This window comes from Topomyia yanbarensis, chromosome 3 (genome assembly GCF_030247195.1).
Source record: "Topomyia yanbarensis strain Yona2022 chromosome 3, ASM3024719v1, whole genome shotgun sequence".
In the NCBI taxonomy this organism is placed as follows: domain Eukaryota; kingdom Metazoa; phylum Arthropoda; class Insecta; order Diptera; family Culicidae; genus Topomyia; species Topomyia yanbarensis.
In genome coordinates, this window is record NC_080672.1 from 138,112,095 (window position 1) to 138,135,690 (window position 23,596).

Genomic DNA, 23,596 nt, shown 5'->3' on the forward strand with positions numbered 1-23,596 from the left:
GGTACACACATTTCGTGCGGTCATTCTAACTATCTTCAATCGATTCCCCAGAATTTTGTTTATAGTTTGACGGTGATTATCTAGTGTGCTGATAAGTTTGTGTGGGTATATAATGAATCCGAGAATAAGTATGGTTTATAATTTTTATATTAGGCAATTGAGGGCGATTGAATGGCGCGTTTCGTGGGCGATTTAAGTGCGCGTAGGGCGGCAAAACAATGACGGCGTCAAATCGTCCAAATGTTACATTTGAGATAGCCCCCTATTGGCCCTCAATTTGCTGGCAAATTGAGGGGCAAGTAGCGCATCTGAGTTGGTAAATAGCCCCCTGTTAGTCAGCGAATTGCCCTTTTAGACTGGAATAGAGACTAATTCTCACAAGGAGACACTTCTTTCGTAATAAAAAAAATATTTTCATTGTAACATTTTTTTCAAACTGGGTTTTATTAGTAGTTTATTTGACTGGTTGTCTTTAAAACATTTGTTAGATTTAATTGTATTCAAAATTTGTCATTCTGTCGGAAAATTGTTGCTTTGTCCTTTTGCGGTCCATTTCGCCGTTGGTATCATAAATTAGAAAAAGTTATTTTGCCCTTACAACATCTTCGATCTGGCTGCCTGCATCCAGAAGTAAATACACCTAGTTGAATTTGACTCAGAAGAAGACGGATTGTAAATTCAATTTTTTTACACAGGAATCAACTAACAGAAGCATGGTAAGTTGAACTGGTTCAAAACAGGAACGCAAATCGAAGTTTTTCTAAATAAATTCAAACCTGACTAGATGGATTTAGATGCGACGATCAATTTCGAACAAGAAACTGTTTATAAACGTTATATACTTCTCCAGCGATATTTTACCGACAAGAATGTTTAATATAATTTACTTTATTTAATGTTCATCTTTTGTTACATAGTCCCATTTAAAGGTTTTTCTCGTATTTTGAATCTAGAATGCTAAAATAATCTCTGCCGCGATTAATTTTTGTCATTGTGACTGGACCAATATTTTTTTATTCTTTGTATCTTCTTCCTCACATTTAGTATTGTGTGATACACTGCTAGTTTTAAGCTTATTTTTATAGTTCAATTATATTAACTTTGTATAAGTGTGTAGACACTAACGAAAAAGTATTAACAAGAATGCACAAATTTTGTACGTATACCAAAAGAAAAAACAGTCATTTTTTACGATGAAGGTTTAATATCAATGAGATTAATGAAAATAAAATCCACCAAAAATCCGTGTTGTTTCTTAAAATTATTTGTGCATGAGTGTAACCAAATAACGTGCTGCGCATTTCGCACCAACCGAGACTATCGTAAACGATCTTCTGCTCTTCAAAAATCTGATAAAGGAACACGAGTGTGACAGTTCAGTTTGGTGTGAAATGTGATTTTTAGCATTGAAGTTTCTTTTCTATTCATTAAATTCAGGTTTTCTAGGTATTGATTATCGTTAAATTATTTTGACATTCTATCAGTGTTCTGCTCGACTCACAACTATTTGGATTCAAACTACTAACATCGAATTTATCTAAAATTTAATATCACACTATAGTTTAATAGTACGTTCATATACTATAGGAGCGGGCTTCTATTTGGATTCCTATCGAATTTCATAGTATCTGGAGAATGTTTAATGTTTATTCCGTGAGGATTGTAAGATTTATGGGATCTTCTGTCACACATTTTATGAATGTCTGAGTTCTAACAATCTGAAAAAAATCTCGAGGATTCTTCGAGTAATTATCACTTTATGTTTTGTGCTTTTTCTAGTTTTTATCAAAACACCATTCAGAATGAATAACAAAACATTTAAAAAATGTAACGCCATTTACTCGGAAGTCATACACACTGGATTTAAATTACTGAGTACATTTTGCAGTTTGTTTGGCATTCAAATGTTTGGAAATCGTCTCAGTAAAACAATTTTCTTACTGAATTGTAAGAACAAATATGATCTTTAATTAAACACAATCTAGTAAATTGGATATGTGAGGTAATATTCATAACGATCAAATTTAATTAAGCATCACATAAATGTTGTTATAATAGCACAGTTGCGCTGAAACAAGATTGAAATGTTTCATCTTTCAATAGTCTGGACTCTTCTTACTTTTTCGGGGCAGCTCAGTGATCGACATCTTTCCATGTTATCTCTTCTCTAGAGAGCTCTAAAAATTGTATTTAAAATGGGTCCCATCGAACTTCTGCCCTTGTGTTCTAAATTACACATACTTATCTTGATGGCAATAAGCGATACCGAAACTGTGAATGAGACAAATGTATTATGGAGTAGAAAATTGCCAAAATCAGACTGTTAGTAGCGTAGTTAGGATAAAGAACACGAGTTGGCGCGTAGAGATGTATTTGTGCTAGCAGATCGGGTACAGTGTATTCAGCCAGTAGAAGCTTATGCAAGAAAGGTAGCCATAGGACGCATGTCTACGATTTATTGAAGTATTTAGTCCTAATAGTATGGTGTCAGGTCAATCCAAGACAATTGACGTAAATAAGGCTTGTGCGCGACAAAATCTGTCCACATAAAACACATAAATCTCTTAAAATATTCAACCGAAAAATGAAATATGTACCTCTCAAAGATGTAAACGATGTGAAGGGTGCTTTCGAAAATATCGCAAGAAGTGCGTGTTAGAAAAATTATATTCTGCAGCCCAATCGAAAATCAGTGATAGTCAATTTAGCTGCTTTGTTTCACAATTTTTGGTATTTTTCTTTGATTGTCACCTGCTGTTGGCATTTAGACTGCTCTCTCATCACGAGAGCCCAATTTCGTCTGATAGTGCGTAGCTCCGGAGAATTCGGCGAATCTTGAATCTGAAAATCATGCCAAAACAAATACTTCTTGAAAAACTTAGGCTTCTCTATCGTTCAGATTTACTTTGTTTCATTTTGTTACACTGCAGTATAGAAAAACATGCCATGAACCTGCTAGTCTGCTGAGTACTGGGATTCATCATCCATTATCACGCAGGTAAATTTGGTCAAATATCTACGAAAAAATGTTCGAATAAGTATTTAGCCTGCACATTCTGCCTATCACTACCTTAAATAACTTTATTCCTTGCAGTGTTTACTTTTGACATTTATAACTTCCTAGCTACAGTGCACACAGAAAGGCCTGGCCTTCTGAATTCTTATCTCACTATCGAATCCATTTGGTCGTTCTTAAGATTTTTTTTCATTTATTTGAAACACTGTGAACACAACTTGCAGATTGGCCAAGCTTTTTTAGAAGTATTCTAATTAGATATCCCTGATTTTCACTTGGACCGCACAAAATAACTGTACCAACATGAATTTATTTCGACGCTATTTTAGAAAGCACTTTTTAACTATTAGCAAATGATGTATTTTTAGATAGAACAGACTTACAACCATATTTGTGTGGAATATTTCGTTTTCTGGTTGAAAATTTCAATATATGGGTCATTTCAGGCGAGGTAATTAAAAATAGATGCAAACTTGAAATCGACCTTCATGGATTTCAACCCAATTTTGAGGAATAGTTCATCTAGGGTCAATATATAAAACCTGTTTTAATGCACCTAGCGGTGCAATTGTGTCTTTCTCAATCATGAACACGAGAATGTTTGCGTTGTTTATATTCATTAAAAGCTTTCAAATGTATATATTACATTTTATTATATGACAACTATATACAAGAAAACAAATCATTATTCGAGTTCTAAAATTTTGTAAAGGAAAAAAATTTGTAAAAGAAAAAAAAGCCGCCGTAATATTAAACTGAAAAAAGGTGCTAAATCGGCAAAGTCCCAAAAAGTCGATATTTATAAAAAAAATTTCGTGATAACATAAAATCTCGACGTTTCATGCATTTTAAAGATGTTTGGCATCATATATATGGGAATTTCATATGTGACCGGGCGGTTCAGTCAATATTTCCGGAACCATATAAGCGATCCGTGCGAAAGTTTACAGACATCTGTGGGGATAATATAGCTATCATTTGGGATTAAGTTTGTGAAAATCGGCCCAACCATTTCCGAGAAACTGATATGAGTTTGCTAGTTTTGAAAGATGGCCGCTTTTCCCGGGCACTTCCGGAACCGTCTATGGTGGTCAATGTAGTCAACGAAAGTTTGTTTGGCCGTCGGTGACCTAAAACTGCAAATTTAAGTTGTTTGAGACATTTTAGCGAAATTTTTAACTTTTTTGCTTTCATCGGAGTTTTTTACGGGCCATTTACGGGAACGCAACATCTTTCATTTGAGACAAAGTTTGGTTGATTCGGTCTAGCCATTTCCGAGAAACCGATAGGACTGTTATTCTGAATTTGGATACTTCCGCCGAAGCTTCCGGAACCGATGATGGTGGCCAATGTGACCAAAAAGACTTTGAATGGCTGTTAATGACCTAGTACTCCAAATCGAAGCAGTTTTGGAAAAAAATTCACCATTATACATTCATTGCAGAATTTATTAAAATCGACATTTTCTGCGTGATCGTACTCATCACCCTGTAATTCCGGAGCCGGAGGTCGGATCCATTAGAAATTCAATAGCAGCCTGGGGAGTAGGCGTAGCGTATTGGTAAATCGATTGCCTTGTACGCAGCGCACCTGGGTTCGAGTCCCGACCCCGCACATAGGGTTAGAAATTTTTCCTAAGAGATTTTTCTAACCCGAAGAGGCGAATGACCTTAAGGTTAAAACTTCTATAATTGAAATAAAAAAAATGGCAGCCTATGGGAACGTTGCACCTTTCATTTGGGACTAAGTTTGTGAAAATCGGTTCAGCCATCGCTGATAAAAGTGAGAGAGATTGTGTTCGCGTACACACACAGACGCACATACACACACAGACATTTGCCGAACTCGACGAACTGAATCGAATGGTATATGTCACTCGGCCCTCCGGGCCTCCGTTAAAAAGTCGGTTTTCAGAGCAATTGCAATACCTTTCTATTGAGAAAGGCAAAAAGGTGCGAAATCGGCAAAGTCCCAAATAGTCGATTTTTATAAAAAAAATTTTTTTCGTGGTAACATAAAATCTCGACGTTTCATGCATTTTAAAGATGTTTGGCATCAAAAATACGAATTCGATTTCTGAAATTTCATGGGGTCCCCCCTTTGAAAAAAAATTGAGTTCCGGCTTATAAGGGAATTTCATATGTGACCGGACAGTTGAGTCTATATTTCCGGAACCATATAAGCGATCCGTGCGAAATTTTACAGACATCTGTGGGGATAATATAGCTATCATTTGGGACTGAGTTTGTGAAAATCGGCCCAACAATTTCCGAAACTGATATGAGCAGGGATGCCAAAGGTACTGGTAAACTACATTTTTTTCGGTATATTTATATTTGCACAAGCCGTACAGCCCGCTACAGCGACGCATCACTACAGCTCTTGCCAGAACGGTAGTCAGACCGAGTACATTTTCCCGTAGAGCAGTAGAATACATTTTTGTTTTGCTGCTGTACTCCGACTGCTCGGTGAGAGTGTGGCGTAGTAAAGTTTGTTCTCTCGCTTTGTACACTTTTCTCTGCGTAGTCCAAGGGAGAGGGCCGCACACGAAAGCGTTAATGCCGGTCGTGGCGTAAACGAACCGCATTTATTGTCGTCGTTTGGGATTGAAAATATTGAATAGATTAAAAATATTAAAAAGTGTAAAATAAGGAAAGAGAAGCTGTACCGCTCGCGTCTGGTGGCTGTACTGGGGCAGTATTTCTTTGTCATGTTACTGCTTTGCTTACAGACTGCCGCACAGGGCTAGGCGTCCTGCAATAGCGAACGACAGCAGCGTCAGAGAAATGAGAATGTAGCACGAACACCTGCACAAATCGTAGATGGAGTTGCAGAAATGAACATATCCATTGTCATATTAGTTTTCGCCACAAACCGCAATGACGTAGACCCGATCATTTCCACACACCTGGCCACGTCCTTACAAGCGTTTTAATTTCATAATTGTCCTATCATCTACTTAATGAAAACGCTCGGAACCGAAACTGTTTCCATAGATGACGGAGATTAGAAAAGGCGAAAGATATAATTAATGTATAAATTGGGAGTTATATATATCAGTATTACTAGTACTAATAACTAATACTTACAAACGCAGCCCTCCTGTAAAAATATTGTTAAAAGAAAATAAAAAATACCTCTAAGGGACACGAACTTATTTCGTAAAGGTGAGTCGAAGGCAAAAAATGTAGGAATCCTAACATCGAGCCCGCACCAAGTGGCAGCGTATTACAGAAAAGAGATGTTTCCATGTATTCATTCATGCATGGTAACAGTGCCCCAATTAATAAAATAAAAACTATTAACAAAAAACCTCCATAATTCGTCAAAAGAGAAATGAGAATGTAGGCAGAAAAATTAAATCCGCAGAAAAGGTAGGCATTTTGCATCCTTGGATATCAGTTTGCTAGTTTTGAAAGATGGCCGCTTTTCCCGGGTACTTCCGGAACCGTCTATGGTGGTCAATGTAGTCAACGAAAGTTCGTTTGGCCGTCGGTGACCTAGATCTGCAAATTTAAGTTGTTTGAGAGACATTTTAGCGAAATTTTTACCTTTTTTGCTTTCATCGGAGTATCGGTTTGAATCACAATTTGCTATGTGATCGCACGCCACAACCTGTTACTCCGGAACCGGAAGTCGGTTGGGGATAAAATTTAATAGCCATTTACGGGGACGCAACATCTTTCATTTGAGACTAAGTTTGGTTGATTCGATCTAGCCATCTCCGAGAAACCGATTTGACTGTTATTCTGAATTTGGATACTTCCGCCGGGGCTTCCGGAACCAATGATGGTGGCCAATGTGACCAAAGAGACTTTGAATGGCTGTTAGTGACAAATCGAAGCAGTTGTGGTCACATTTTGGAAAAATTTTCACCATTATACATTCATTGCAGAATTTATTAAAATCGACATTTTCTGCGTGATCGTACTCATCACCCTGTAATTCCGGAGCCGGAAGTCGGATCCATTGAAAATTCAATAGCAGCCTATGGGAACGTTGCACCTTTCATTTGGGACTAAGTTTGTGAAAATCGGTTCAGCCATCTCTGAGAAAAGTGAGTGAGATTGTGTTCGCGTACACACACAGACGCACATACACACATACATACACACACAGACATTTGCCGAACTCGACGAACTGAATCGAATGGTATATGTCACTCGGCCCTCCGGGCCTCCGTTAAACAGTCGATTTTCAGAGCAATTGCAATACCTTTCTATTGAGAAAAGGCAAAAATCAAATTTTTGTGTCAATCGAACCACCCCTCGGGTGATGGGAGCACCCCCCGTTTTGACAAATTGCCAAAACCCTTGATTTTCTTTTGATTATATCTCCGGGTAAGTAAACTTTTATCGCAATACATATATTTAAATTTTAAAAATTGTAATACCATCTTGTTCCTCAGACATTTTTACATAAAAAAACACTTATAATCTCAACATAATTTTAGCGCGTCCTGAGATACACTGTTTTGAATACAAAAGTCGCATTTGCTCATATAAAAATCCATTTTTTGGTAAAAATTGAGAAAATCTTCAAATGTTCATAAAAATCGACCCTGATCTAGGAGCAAACCAAAATTGTAGTTTTTCATAATTTCTCGTCTACTTTACGATAAATTATATGGGAACTCAGAACACTCAAGTTGGTTTTTTTATTGTTGTGCGCTTGTTATTTTATATGGGAAATTGCGACTTTTTGCTTCAAAACAGGATCATATATAATTATATTGAGATTATAAGTGTTTTTATGCAAAAATGTCTGAGGAACACGATGGCATTATAATTTTCAAAATTAAAATATATGTATTGGAAGGAAATTTAACTTTAAATATTTAACTAAAAAAGTTGCATAGTTGGCAGCACTGCCGCCAAAAATTAATATTATTTCTAGACTCCTTGAACAATTTTCTTCAAAAACCATCTTGCGGTTTGATTCCAGAGTAAATAGAACCGGAGATATGATGAAAAGAAAATCAAGGGTTTTGGCAGATTGTTTTTATATATTGACCCTAGATGAACAATTCCTCCAAATTTGGTTCAAATCCGTGAAGGTCGATTACACGTGCCTTGATGACTTCGCGTGGAATGACCCATATGTATGTGCTTCGGGGTCTTACTATTGTATGAATCTACGCTGGATAGTTTCAATTATTTGGCTCACCGTTGCATGGCTAGGGTATCAGACAACGCTTGAAAATTTCAATTGAAAGCGCACAGGTAAGTAATATAAAGCCTTGAAACACAAAGTATCCCGGAATTCGTTGGAATCTTTGAACATAAAACTCAACGATTGGCATTGTCACTGGTCGCTGAGAAGTGACAGGTGTTTGTTAGCCTTGCTTCTAGAATGATTCACGTGGTCAACGCGTTGCAGCATAGTTCCAACTATGTTGTAGTTAAAACTAAACATGGCTTTCGTACAGCGGTAGCTAATAAAGCACTTCTCAAGAACTAGGTCCATAATGTTTCGTAAACACCGGTTGTAAAAGGTACACTGTAACCTCCGTTTACGAACCAAATCGGGGGTTCGTAAATTGAATTAGTTCGTAAAAAATTGTTCGTTATTTGGCATTTAGTTCGTAAAAAAAGTTTGCTTCACATTCTTATTAAAATTCGTTGGTTGAGCAATGTTCTCGATAACCCTAACAATAGTGGTATTTTTGGAACGGGCTTGAAAAGTAGATGATGAAAAAGGCCAATTGGATAACCCTTACAATACGGAAATTTAAACCGGAGCTCCCCATCTTTGGATTCAAAAGAGCAACAGATAACGATTTTCGTCGTGTACTAGTCAAACCCGTGCCGGAAACACACATATTGTTCTAGAAAATTTAACTAAACCGGAAGTCGCCATCTTGGATTACAAAATGGCTCAATACATCGATTTCCGTTATGAACTCGTCAACCCCATGCCAAAAATACACATATTGTTCAGGTAATTGAGAATTTATCTAAACCGGAAGTCAGTATCTTGGATTACAAAATGGCTCAAGAAATCGATTTCTGCCATGCACTCGTCAACCCCATTCTACAAATCGTCGCCGGTTTGCTATCTTATAATAAGCGCCATTTTGCACATTTTGAGAAAAACGATTTTTAAAGTTTGAGATTGAATATCTTGAAACTTATAAATGGTATAAACAATTCAAAGATGCTTCTATCTATTCTGTATTAATCTCTCAAATATTACAAAGATCGGTTGACTATGTTGCGAGTTTTTACTATAAATGTAAACAAAAGTCGCACTCACACGTGGCATAGGTGTGTATTGATGACAAAATTTGTATTGCTTGACACAATCGTGCATGGAAAATTTTCCATAGAAAAAAATCATTAATTATTAACTTTTATTCATATCTTTGGTTTCATTTGGTCTATAGACAATCGGTGAGATGCATTTTGAAGGAAATGAGTCAGTGAATCTAGAAAAAATAGTTATTTTTGGTTACAGTGTTGCCAAATATGCTATATTTCCAGTTTAAAACTTAAATTGCATTTTTCTTTCAATTCGTGTATTTTTGTTTTAAAAATGTGCCATTGTGTTCCTCAGATAGTTTTACACATAAAAACATCTTATACTTCAAGATAACTTGAGCCAATCCCCAGGCACGGTCATTCGAAGCAAAAATTATAAAATCTCGCAGCACGTTTTCGCTATATCTCAGTAATCAAGCAAAATGTTAAAATTCTGAAAACGCCACTTTGTAGAGAATTTTTAGACATGTGATGTGGCATATCCAACTCAGTTTACCCCAAAATGGCGTTTGTCCTAAGATAGCAAAACAGCGACGAAATACCCATATTGTTGAGGTTATAGAGAATTGATCGAAACCGAAAGTCGCCATCTTGGATTACAAAATGGCTCAAGACATTGATTGCCGTCATAAACTCGTTAACCCCATTCCGAAAATACCCAACTTTTATTAGTAACAGTTAGCTACGAATATATAAAATTATATACAGCTCAAACTTTTTTTATGAACTTGGTATTTACGATGGTGGAGTATTCACTTGTATCAGGCCAGAGAGAATCGGTTTCAACATGTTGAAGATCCTGCTAAACTCTTGCAAGAGACGCTTATTTAATTGGTTTAATAAGTTTCTTGAGGATAACCACGATTGGAGATAAGTTCATGTTATCGCCATCCAAAAACCAGGCAAACCAGCCTCCGACCACAACACGTTTCAACTGATTGCACTACTGCCCTGTATCTTCAAGATAATTAACCTATTTCGCCTTGACAATTGGGTCGAAGCAAATGGTTTAAAGTCAGATACACAATTTGGCTTCCGCAAAGGCAAAGGGACGAACGCTTGCCTTGCGTTGCTCTTAACAGAAATTCAAATGGCCTATGCTAGCAAGAAGCAGATGGCAACTGTTTTCATGGATATTAATGGGGCTTTTGATTCAGTTTCTATCAACATGCTTTCTGAGCAGCTGCACCAGAATGGTGTTTTGCCGAATTTAATTATATTTATCGATTTAATTAATTGATCACGATCTAGCTACATGGGCCTTCCTCAGACCTCATCTCTAAGCCCAAATCTCTACAATTTTTACGAGAATGACGCTAAGGCAGCTTGCTGATGACGGCGCGGTCTCTGTTACAAACCCCAAAGCTGTCGATTTACAAGGATGCAATGATACCATGGACAATTTGTCTGCTTGGGCTCTCCAGCTGAGTATCGAAATCCCCACGGAGCTAGCCGTATTTTCAAGGAAGCGTGAAGCAGCGCAGCTAGAGCTTCAACTAGTGGATCAAAGTATTACTTAGTTTGTAACATTCAAATATCTCGGGATTGGTTCAAGTCTACGTCCGCAAATGATCCCAAATATTTTTTATTAGAAAATTTCGAGAAGTCGACTGCAAGATGTTTGACACCAACTTGCAAGATGTTTTACACCGACTTTATCATTTTGGACAGCATCTTACAAGGTGACAACACTAGAAAGTTGGTACATAAAGTAGAGCAATGGAGAGTTAGGACGGTGGCTACATTCTATTATCCAGAAGTTGTCAACGAAACCTTGGTTCAGGGGAATGACGGTGGGTCGGGATTCATTCGTGTGATGTCTCGGCTCATGTCCAATCACTACACACTAGACGCTCATCTTCGCCGTATTGGGCTCGCGAATAGCGGTATCTGCGCTTGTGGCGACGGTTATCACGATATCGAACACATTGTCTGGGCATGCGCCGAGCATTGTTTCGCCAGATCTCAGCTATTGAATTCATTTCGGGTCCGAGGAAAATAACCTAATGTCCCGGTTCGGGATGTATTGGGAAGTCGAGATCTCTCTCCTAAAAATCATCAATATACTGATTTAACTGCCTATTTTCGTTTTTTCTTATCATTCCCACTTGCGTCTATTATAGTACATTATCGGTAGTTTGATGCGATTTCAAAGGGACAAGAAACATCTCTATCGATAAGTTAACAAAGACGAGACTTGCAGCACCAATATCACAGGCGCAACTCAGTGTGTTGCTAATTCGCAGCTGAGCCGTACTACTTTCTGGAGGAATCCGTGCTGCTCCGAAGAGGATCATGTGGCGTCTCAGTTCGTGATGTTTCCTGATGAAGGCCGTCCGAGTCTACTCGCTGTCGTTGTTCTCCCGTTTACCTGAAGCCGGCAGTTAATGTTTTTATTCTCCCTAGCATCACCCTCTCTTTCATATCTCTGATACCTAGATGTACGAACTTATCCCCTCCTGAATACCTTCCCGAAGCATATTTGCCCTTTATGTATTTTTCAATTTTAACTGCTAAATTTAATAATTTCGTTAAAATGCCCAACTCTACTACTACTTATAAAAATTGCTCTAACTTATCCATCTAAATTTAATACAATTCAGTCACTCCTCCCTAGTAACAATTGAGGTTTTATGATAGTTTTATGACCACTAATAAAACTTAGATTGCACTTGTAGCGTGCTATGACACTTCAATTGTTACTTGGGCCTCCAGCATATCAAACGGTATTCCTACTTTTAAGGTGGTTGTGAAAGTCCAAAAGGGGAGCATGCTTTCACTTTGATGTTGAAATTGTTTGCTAGACAGGGTCGCGAACGAACTATGTTTATCAACATACTTCTGGGCTTTACCTCACAAAGAAGAAGACTTCGATTTGTCAGGTTAATTGCCAAGCAATATAACTTTGGAAAGAGGTGTTTTCCGAAATAGCGTTGCGCTACAGACCATCGCCAGAATCTCTGTAACTACTTTGATAACCGGTCGTTGTGATTTAGAATTGATCACAAATTCACAAAGGGTACGAACCTAGCAGCTAGGATTTATCAGTAGATGGTTATTGTTTCAAACGCTAGGCTTCGCGAATATTTATGATGCTTGTTGTAAGCGATTTCCTGTTGGAAATACGATTTGAAATGCCGATCCGTAATACCTTCCCACACGAATTACGTTAGTAATACCTGGGAAGAATTTTCTCCAAGAATAATTTGTAACGGGTTCTACCTCTCCTATACGGAGAGTTGATAGTTGCTGTATTCTTATCGAAGTACACGGTGCCAGCTCGTGTAGTCATACTTCGATTGTGTCATCCCGATATATACCTGAATCTAACGTTATTCTAACGTTGTTCGATGTTCGACGAAATGTTCCATGTTATGCTGACTAATGAAACTTATTCAACTTATTGAACATTAATAGCCGTAAGCACAAAGCCGTACTAACTGTTTTTAAACCGGACTAACTTTTAAACCGGCCTAAGATATTTGGTAAGCTTTAATCAAACGATGCTGTCATTTATATGGCTGCGTTCTGATCTGCGTTACACGTCAATGTTAAAAAACAACAAATTCAAGCTAAAGAAAATGAGTAAATTCATTTTCTTGCAGTAAAATAGCTTTTCTTCGTCAAATATATCGTTCCATAGGGTTTGAGAACAATTTTGTCAACTTGTTGCCGATATGTTTCTGAACATAGAACTTTAACGTGTTGGATAGTTGAAAGTTGGCCGATGATGTACAGTACTTTGTAGTGACATAATATGCACAAAAGAAAATAAATTGATATACATATGCATGTTTTTATTCAGCTTGAATAGGCGCTCGTCGAGTTAGAGGTGGCTAAACCATCGGTTGTAATTGGTGCCATGATAGTTATTTTTCGACAAAAATATGATTACTGGTTAAAAACTGTCAAAATTCTTTTTGAAAGGAAATTCCAGACAAACCGTCGCTGGATAAACACAGTTCATAGCAGTTAATGGAAGAGAACATTTTTCTCTTTTGTTTACTGCCAATATCTGTGATTGGCGAGTAACGGTTTGTCCGGAATTTCCTTTCAAAGAGAATTTTGACAGTTGGCTTTAAAGCCGGAATTATATGTTTGTCGAGATTTCAAACTTTGATTAAAAAATTGGTTAAAATATTTCAATTTGAATTTAAAATGAACCGTGAGTGTCATTCTAATTTCGTTTTTTTCACATTTATTTTCGTTTCTAGTGAATTTTCACAAGTTTGAAATAAAGATCAATTATCAATGAAGGCCTGCGAATTAAAATTATACACGTTTTTCAGCGAGGTTTAAATAAAAAGTAAACAAAGATCAAACAAAAAATTAAACTTTGACAGAATGATCATTTATATTCACGAGCGTTATATTTATTTTTTTGGCAGATAGAATATAGATATATTTCTATAATGCATCAATGCAAATTGGAACGATTTTATTTGCTAACAAAATTTCTATGATTTTATGAATAAAATAATAAGTACATTAAAACATAAATGAGAGTTTAAAACATCCTAGCAATATATTTTTACCAACACCCTGTAACTATTTGTGCCGTTTATACGCAATTTTGCTTCAAACTAACTTATGATCATTACAACAACTGACAGAATCTTATACCTGTTTAATTATTTATATAGAGTTAATTAATATTTTAATATGACGTATTCCATATTTATGTCGTATTCTTTTCTGATTCGCGGTTCAAGCAAGGTTTTGGAATAATGTACCGGATGTTCAGAACTATTGATGCATATGCCAAAAATCGAAATAAATATATTGATCACCGTTGTGTTCACAATAAATCTCAAAATATTTTGTGTTCAGATGTTTCATGTGATTTTATTCTTATTGGAACATTGCACATATTTAATATCAATTATTTACTCTTAGCTTAGAGTATTTGTGGAGCTAATTTCTAAGCTGTTAACATTCTGATTCAATTTGCTAACCACGAGTGTAGGAAAATTCATAAAATATTGCATTTTACGATCTATATCCAATTGTCATTTGTTTGGATCTATCCCCTAAAACAATAATTTTCTTCCGTTATTTACTTTTTTTTATGTTTGATACAATAGATATATGGGCAATAATTCGTGAAAATATGTTATCGATTTATATTAACGAATTAAATGGTCCCGCTTATTCTCTTAGCGATAAGCAAAAAGAAAAGAATCAAAACAATTCCTATTGTAGTTCTGCTTCTAATTCACAAAAACAACTTTGATCTGAATTGATCTCAATTTATCAATTTATACTGTAACCCTTTGATGTGCAATTGGAATCAAGCGTGTAGAGAGAAGGAAAGAACGAGGAAATAAAAAATGCGGGTAGATAAACACGGTAAAAAAACTTTACCCATTTTAAGTATTCAAATTGCCCATTTTCGGAAGTTATTCGAGCTGTCAAAAAATGGGTATTTTTTGCTTCTAACAATGGGTGCTTTTTATTCATTTCACAACTACTCGATGAGATAATGTCAATGGATATACTGATCTTAATAATGAGTGAAAAGTCATTAAAAAAAATTTTAAGCGAGTTTACCTGCAAACTAAGGTTCGTAGCGGAACCTGCAAATTACCGGCCTGCATCTGAGTACGTGGCGGAAACGGAACATTTCGGCAATGCTCGTAAAAACGGTTGTTTAAACTACTGAGGATGTTGCAAATATGCGCAAGTTTGGCATTTTTAGAGCAGCCAAAAGATCCAGCCACCAAAAATATATCCAGTTGGCAGTTTTATTTTGTTAAGTAGTTAAGGAGACAATAATGTGAAATGAATGTTATTTTATGTTTTTTTAATTCAGAAATAATTCTATTGACAGTATTTTTCATTCTGGCGCGATTTTCATGAATGGATATTTTTCACGCGTTTTGTTGTAACAGTTCTGCGAAAAATAAAGGGTAAAGCATACCCAGGTTGACGTACAAGAGCTGTATTCATTTATGGATACAAACTCTTTACCCACTTAATGGGTTATTCCACTTTTATTGAAAATGCGTAGTTTTCGACGCATTACTTGGTATTTTACTTTATTAGTGTAGTTCGACAGTGCTTGTCTTTCCTACCTGATAAACTGGCTTATTTATTTCCATCTTTATTGCGAGCAAAGGGAGCCATATTTATCCAGAAGAAAGCCGAAGAGAGGATTGAAAATAACGAAATGTGTGCAGGAGAAGCATGACAAATTTTTGCATATTTTGTCTTCTTACGGTAACATGATGCTGCCATTTGCATTGCTGCGTTCTGATCAGCAATACACGGCTATGTTAAAAATCTGTACAATAAAGTTAATTTAAAATTCACTGTTAATGCTATTCAATAGTCTAAATATTTCGAGAATTTTTTTATTGCTTAATAAAATGGTGAATCGACATCTTGTTGAATGGGATTTATAACATAAGTATTATATCAAATAAAATATTTTTTTCGAGCAATTTCATCACAAGATGGCGGCTCTGCAGCATTTTCACCTCATGAGCGTTTTTTGGAAGGGGTCCATGGTCGGAAATCTATCTCCCGTGATTTTTTACCTAGCGCCAAAAACTAAAGTTTTTCTGATTCCTTATGTCAATAGCGATGTACGTAGGATTTTTTCGATATTTTGATTTTAAGCGAAATGGCGCAGTTTTGAGTGATAAAACGTAGAAAATATCATAAAAATCTACACAAAATCAATAAAAAGGTAAGCAATAAAAAATTTAATCCTGCGTACGTGACTGGAGAAATCAAGTTTGAATATACTGTGAAAATTTCAAAGCGACCAAAAATCATTTGTTCGAGTTACATTTCCGGCCAGTGGTTTCGAGAAAAACGCGGGTAAAGTTTGCAGTACACATGGGTTATACATAAGAAGCGTTGCAAAATTGAAAATTTCTCGACAAACGTATGATTACGGCGTAAAAGCCAACTGTCAAAATTCTCTTTGAAAGGAAATTCCGGACAAACCGTTACTGGCTGAATACAGTTCACATCAATTAATGAAAGAGAAAACTTTTCTCTTGCGTTTACTACCAACGTTTGTGCTTGGTGAGTAACGGTTTGTCCAGAATTTCCTCTCAAAGTGAATTTTGACAGTTGGCTTATACGCCGTAATCATATGTTTGTCGAGATTTGTATATTTTTGAATTGTTTTCGTTCTCCATGTTTTGGGATATCATATTTTACATCCTAAAGCACATTTTAGACTAATAAATAAAAAATCGATTGTTTTAAAATTTTACAGTGGAGTAACCGCTTAAACAATTTATTATTTAAGATCCATAATTGACTAAAACGTTATTTTGCTAATAATGGTGCATACTATCGAGATCGTTATAGAGTTGTAATGTTAGGCGCTAGCCACTCCAAGGGCTTGAAGAGCTTCTCTAACATTACACTTAGTAGTCAGTTCAGCCAAATCTGACTGTTCCAAATTAATTCAAATGCTTATAGAAAAAGAGTGGAAGCTTACATCTTTTGAAAAGTTTGTATCAGTTGCTGTTCTGCAACACATGAAAAATGCCAGAAAAATTATTTATTTGCTTCAGATAATTATGTCGTCCATGGAATGCAAATCTGAAATTTTAGCCTGGTGGGGCTTATTATACCATCCTACCCAACTAGTCTACTAACCATGCATATAGAATTTGGCAGACCTACTTTGCTGAAAATGAAGTAATTCAAATTATCAGCACGACTACCCAATCAAGCCTGAAATACCAAAAATCCAGTAATTTTAATTAATAAAAATTATAATTAGTTATTTCCTATAGACTGCCATCTGTCTGATAATGAATTGACAATTATAAATTTACAAATTGAACCTGGATGCAGACAAATTTTCTTGGACCAATCGTTCTGAATTTTGCACAGTTCTTCTTCTTCTTCACATCATTGCCCAGGCAACTACAAGAGCTTTTTGCAAACTGCTAAATATTATTACTTTACACTAACATGTTAATCGTTGTTATAGCAATAATCGGACTTTGGTTTCAAAGTACTACGAAAAAATCGAAAATCGACCAAAAAATAAAAGCTCCCTTGACTACTTGTGAAATGCTGTGAAAAACAACTGTGCAAATGTCTCAACGTTTGGTCCAGTAGATTTTGAGTTATGGTGTACAGTTTTCGATGTGGCGTCAGACTGAAAAGACAATCTTTGCATCGAAAAAAATTAATGTATCCAATTTTTTGCCGATTATACCTTACACAACCCCCCTTAAGTTCCGACACGATTTAAGCGATTTTTCCGCATTCAACTTTTTGCGTAATTTTGCCAAGTCATCTGTCTAGTCTCAGCTTTCACAGCTCTTTCATACCCTGTGCATATCTGTTCTATCATAAAGAATTAAACGAAAATTTGTACTACAGCGGAAATGCAAATCGTTCAAGATATGCTAGAAAATTATAAATTACGAAACAATACAAATAAGCTCCGATAACATTTAAATAACGATCAAAATGATAATATTTGTAACAGTTTGTTTGCCGTCATATTTAAAAGTGTTACTTAGGCTATATGGCATGGCTTCATTTACAGTTTTTTATTCAATCTTAGTTTTGAACTCTTTCGAAAGCAGTAAAAATATAAATAAACTTCCACTTGCTTATGGTGGTCTTTGAGAGATGATAAACCTAGAAAAGGGAACAAATTGTGATTATATATTCTTTTCCTCGTGTAAAAATAACTAAAAAATGTGAGCAAATTAAACTTCACTCACTTTGATATCCATAGGTAAACTAACGAACGAAAACAATTTTCATCTCTGAATCCAATTATAAAATTTCGTTCGACAGTTTTTTTTCAATATGATTCGACTTCTGCTAACCTACAATATAACTCTTCGATGTGGCATTTTGAAATGAGCGTGTAGCACCTTCTAGATATAGGACGATAAAGAATATTTAAAAAAAATCATTTAAAATTCGATTACACCTGTTTTTCGTACGGGATAAAACTTGCTTACATGCACTCATATGATTTTTGTGCAACATGGGCCATAATATTGCACATAAAGTTCGAAAAGTTGATTCAAATTATTGAGATGTATGCAAGAGGAACATGGCGGCCTTTTACACTGTTTTCATTTGGCTTCAGGATGCAGCCATTTCTGTAATGACAGGTACTAACGTCTTAGGCCGGACTAAACTCGGGCCCAAAATCAAAGATAGTACCGTGTGGCGGTACCAACTAGATTCAAGCTTACCGCTATAAAACAACTGTTCTGCTCTCGTGCTGAAATTGTATAGCGGAGACTTGCGTGAGCTTAAGACTTCAGTACACCTCGCGAATCGTAAGTCGAATGCGACTTTGTTCAAATCACAATGGTATCACCCGCAAGTGTGGGGGGGGGGCACTATACTATTTTATCTATGTATAATCTAGCAAGCGGTAGGTAGGATTGTTTGCTTTAATATTAGCACCAGTGGAGCTATTTTTAACTTCTAGTCTGGATAAGATGAAAAAGTAGACTGTGCGATTATTCTAACATCTAGCATTAATAGCATCCACATTGACTTGGTGGCCAAATTGACCAAATTTCACAACAATTGGTATACAAGCAAGAACGAACAAGCGTTACTAACTTAGCCCTTTTTCGCTATCACAGTATAATGACTTTCCGAGTAAACTACACACAGTTATTTAAAAAACTGAATTATTAGATGATTGAATCCCAGCGCTTGAAGTAGAACCGAAATCTGTTTGTAATTATTGTACCTAAAATCCAATCTAGAAAAACATATTTTTCACATGCGTTCTTCGTATGTTCCTCAGTTCAGGCAATGCGAACCCGTTCTCGCTCTTACCCGAAGGATTTCTTCTTAAGCAGTTCATGCTCAGACTTGGCTTGTCGTAGCCAATTTTTCAGATCTCGCGTTTTCTCCAGCAGATTCACAGTATAGTGGTGCTGTTGTTGCTGTTTCTGCTGAATCAGCTGATGTGACGTTGCAGTTCCCAAGCTTGGAACTACACCCTGCTTCGGCGACATGACCATATCGCAAAAGTGCTGAGAAGGATTGTTCAGGTAATCCAGCTCTTCGTAACCACTGGCTTGATGCGTTGGATCTGAAAAAGTTATATTTAGGATAACACAGATTCATACACTGATATTAAAAAAAACTCACTTAAAATATTCCAGATATCCGCAATTTCGCTATGAAGATGCTCCAAATATTTTAGAGTCTCATTAGACTCTTTTGCAACGAACGGATGGCGGATATTTCCATGATCCGTAGGCACATCAGTACTACTAAAACCAGAACTTGAATAGGACGACAAGTCACTCAACGTTTCTTTTGGCTTCATATTGATTTCTATATTCTCTGACAAAGTCGGACGTTCCTTTTCCGACAGTTTCTGCAACGACCGTTCCAGATGACGCAACCGAATAACCTTTTCACCTAACAGAGCCCGAGTACGATGCAGTGATACCTCCATTTCGGTCAGCTCTTTCTCCTCCTATGCGAATAGAAATATATTATTGAAATAGAAACAACCGCCCAAAAAACCTTAACACACACTCACATTGAAGATCTGATCCATCGAGTGTTTATTCTTCATCGTGTGCTTGATCGAGATATCCCTTTGCTTGGACTTGAAAAGGTTCTTCTGGGTGCGCAGTGACTCCTTCGCACGCAAAACCGAGTCCCGCTCGAGTAGTATGCGATGCTTAAAGAAGTCCAACTCGGAACTGCCGCCATTATTTTCCAAGTCGCTAAACGGATAGCGTAGGTGATAAGGTGTGTCCATGTTGCATTCTGGAATCTGATCTTCCAGCTCTTCTAGCTTCTTAAGTTGAATTCTTAGATTCTCGACCGGTGTGCACGGCCGTTCCCGTTCGTGCTTGGATGAGTTCAGCTTTGAAGTTGAGGCGGATTTGGTTTTAGTGAAAAGCTTGCGCTTCTGTCGACTCATAGGGACGCTGTTCTTCTCATGGTTTTTATCAAATTCTGAATCTGAGCTACAATTTTCGTCACGAACATTGGCAAAGATGTTACGAATTTGGAAGTAATTCTTGGAATATGTCGTTTCACTCTGACTGGTGTCATCCATATTCTGAAGACGATTGTTGTTGAGGATAAATGGTTTTCGCGGCTCAGGTGGAGCCGAAGAGGCTACCGGATGGTGTCCGTTTCCATTGTAGTGCAGCAGTTTGTTTTTATTATCCATTGTGTAGTTATTTTTTATAGGAAATCGCTTAGAAGCAGCCGATGGTGGTGGCGTACTTATGGAGGATTTCTCCGAATTCATCATAACCGAATTCTGTCCGGGAGTAGACGATTTACCATCATAGGGGTAATGAGGAGTTGGTCGCGAATTAGTGCGATCATCGGTTTCGTAACTATTGCTTAACAAGCTGTGCTGCTGCTGTTCTCTGCGCTTCTTTCGCCTTTCCAGAGAAATCCGCACGTCGGTCTTGAGTCTAGTATACTTTTCCTTCAAACATTTGTACTTGTCTTCAAGAAGCCGCTTTTCGCAGCGTATCTTCTCATACAGTCGATCTTCGCCCGTTTCTCTCATACGTTGTCGCTCAACATCCAATTCGTGTGCTAACTTGATCTTCATCTCCGTCAGATTAGTACCATGCTCCTTTTTCAGCAACTCTTCTTCCGTTTTTAAATCGCGCTCCAACTCTTCCACGATTTCATCGTGATTTTTCTGCAAAGTAGCCATCGTGGACCTGTGCGCATCAGTCACTTCCTTAACTCTTCGGTCGAACTCTTCCTGAAGAGTTTCTTGATATACTCTGTATTCCTTTTCATTTTCTTCTTCGTAATCAGACTTCATCTCGTTCAGTTTAACCTGATAAAATTCTTTGATCTCTTCGATGTTTTTCTGATGCTGATCCTTCAGTTTATCTTTCTCTTTGACTAATTGTTCTTCAAACTGCCGTCGCTCCTTAGCTAATTCGATTTTATTATTGGCTTCTTCCACTACTCTAAGGTTTCTTAATTCGTCCTCTAATTTAGATTTGAATCTAGCCTTTTCATCAACAATAGAATCCTTCAGCAGTCGAATTGAGTCGTCATTGGCGCGATCAATAGAAAATCTTCGCGCTATCTCAGCTTTACTGTCCGCTTCCTCACTGCCATTCGAATCCTCATCTGAAGTTTCAGTTGAACTTGAAGACTTTTTATCCAAACTCTCCACTGCTTCTTCTTCGACTTCTACATCATTATCAGATCCTTCCACAATTTCATCAAAATTTATTAACGAGTCATCTCTTACCGCTTCCAATTTATTAAAAGATTTTAGCTCTGCATTCAAATCTATGTCGAACCGAACACTCTTCCTATCTTCGGAAGAATCTTCATTAGGGGTTCCTTTATTTCTCACGAAAGTTAAACTAGAGTCCCTCAGAATACCTTTCACTTCATCTTTCTTCCCGAATTCTAGACTGTCAAGCTCTGGCTTCTTATTGGTTTTCAAGAATTGCGATCCCGTTCCAGTTAAAGTAAACCCGGGAAATGATCCTCTCGACATGCTGCTCTCTGAGCGATCTCTCATACCCGATCCTAAATTAAATGAAATCCTCGGTCCGGCAGCCATCGTTTCTCGACCAACCAATACTTTTTCTGCATCCTTCAACATTTGACTGTTATTCTCTTTGTTAGAGTCGTTACTGTCGTCCTCGGTACCAACTTCCTCACCTACTTCAATCTCTTCGACGCCAGCTGCTTTGTCTTTTTCTGTTTCTTCCTTTGTCTCATTCGCCTTTTTGACACTAATCTCCCGATCGGACTCAGCTGATCCCGAAATGGAACCCGTGTAACCATCACATACCCGGTGCTGCTTATAAGAATCTCCCACAATTTCACCAACCAGACCGTCCACCACCGCACCTACCTCAGAAGCGGGTGTCTTGGCTTCACACGCGCTACCACTACCACCACTTCCACTACCGCTGCTGTTATTACTGAGATTACTGGTGGCCGATTTCAAGCTGCGAAAGCCCGAATCTGCTAACGATGTCGAATCGGACCGGTCATGCGAGAAGGCTTTCCGAGCATCTGCAACCTTCTGTCGATACAGGACGTCTATCGGGTGCTCCCACTGAGATTTTCGAGTGTACCGGTCGTAGTAGTAGTACGCCTTGACCTGTTTACTATAGCTGAAAGAAAAAGAGGGTGAAACGATAGTAAATTCGCAGTGGGATAGATATGATTAGAATTGAGGTTTCTTAGCGTAAGTTGAAATGTAGGGAAACTATGGGTGAATCCAACACTGTGGGTAAAACCAACACCCCACGACCTTACCCAGAAACTCTAACACTACTATGTTTTTTTTTAACATGTCACTGACATGTGGAGCAGTCTCAGAAAAAAATGAGTCCTCTTTTTAGTGCCAATTTTTGAATTAGGCACTAAAGCGGGCATCCGAAATCATCGTCAGATTGTCATTATCTCATACATTCCAAAAGTATTCGAAAAATTAGTAAATGAAAAAAATATTTCAGCAAATCACAAATCAAATAACTAGCAAGCATGGCTTTTATTACGGCCGCTCGACAACATCGAATCTTTTAGAATTTGAAACATTTACTTAAATGCACTGGACAATGGCATCCATGGGGAAACTGTACAGACTTCAGTAAAGCATTCGGCCGTATTGACATACCTTTACTACTTTTTAAACTGCAAAAATGTGGTATAGAAAAACAAACTCTTGAAATGGCTCCAATTCTACTTAACGAAATACAAACAAACAGTTCGCTTTCAGAATATACTCTCTGAACAAATTCGTGTGACATCTGACGTACCCCAGGGTTCCCACTTAGGCCTTCTTTTTATTTTACGTAAGTGACATCACTTTTATATTCAAACATCTAAAAATGCTTATATACGCAGACGACATGAATTCAATCTATTCCACACATTGTGTCGCAACGGAACTTAACGGAAAGAAATGTAACTCAATAACATTCAGCAGAAAATCTTCAAATATCCACATAGAACACTTAGGAAACAAACTTATAGAAAAATGCAAAATTGTACGAGATCAAAGCGTAATCATAGACTCCAAGCTCACATTTGTGCTACATTACAATAGAATAATAAATAAATCAAACAGTATGCTGGGCTTTATTTAACGCGTCAGATATAATTTTAAAGACCCTTACACAATAACATCGTTATACAATACATACGTCGGACCAATTTTGGAATATTGCGACGTAATATGGAACCCAGACACTGTCCTGCATGAAGAACGGATCAAAAAGTCCAAAAACAATTACTTTTGTACGTACTTCGTACACTACATTCCCTCTTCCATCGTATAAAGCACGTTGCATGCTCAAATGACCCCTATCGGCCCACCCCTGAGTCGATT

General features: G+C 37.1%; 1 protein-coding gene across 5 annotated transcripts in view; it reads right to left on the minus strand.

Annotated features, from left to right (window-relative positions):
- Positions 1-411: 411 nt before the first annotated feature.
- LOC131693078 (centrosomal protein of 164 kDa) overlaps positions 412-23,596 on the minus strand; it is a 67,961-nt gene continuing 44,776 nt past the window's right edge. For all 5 annotated transcript variants that reach the window (XM_058980589.1, XM_058980591.1, XM_058980588.1 and 2 more), the window contains 3 exons: positions 19,790-22,376; positions 19,390-19,723; positions 412-19,330 (listed from right to left, as the gene is read on the minus strand). In XM_058980589.1, the coding sequence (XP_058836572.1) occupies positions 19,068-19,330; positions 19,390-19,723; positions 19,790-22,376 (3,184 nt within the window). In that variant the 3' untranslated portion in view covers positions 412-19,067. The remainder of the gene's footprint in view (positions 19,331-19,389; positions 19,724-19,789; positions 22,377-23,596) is intronic.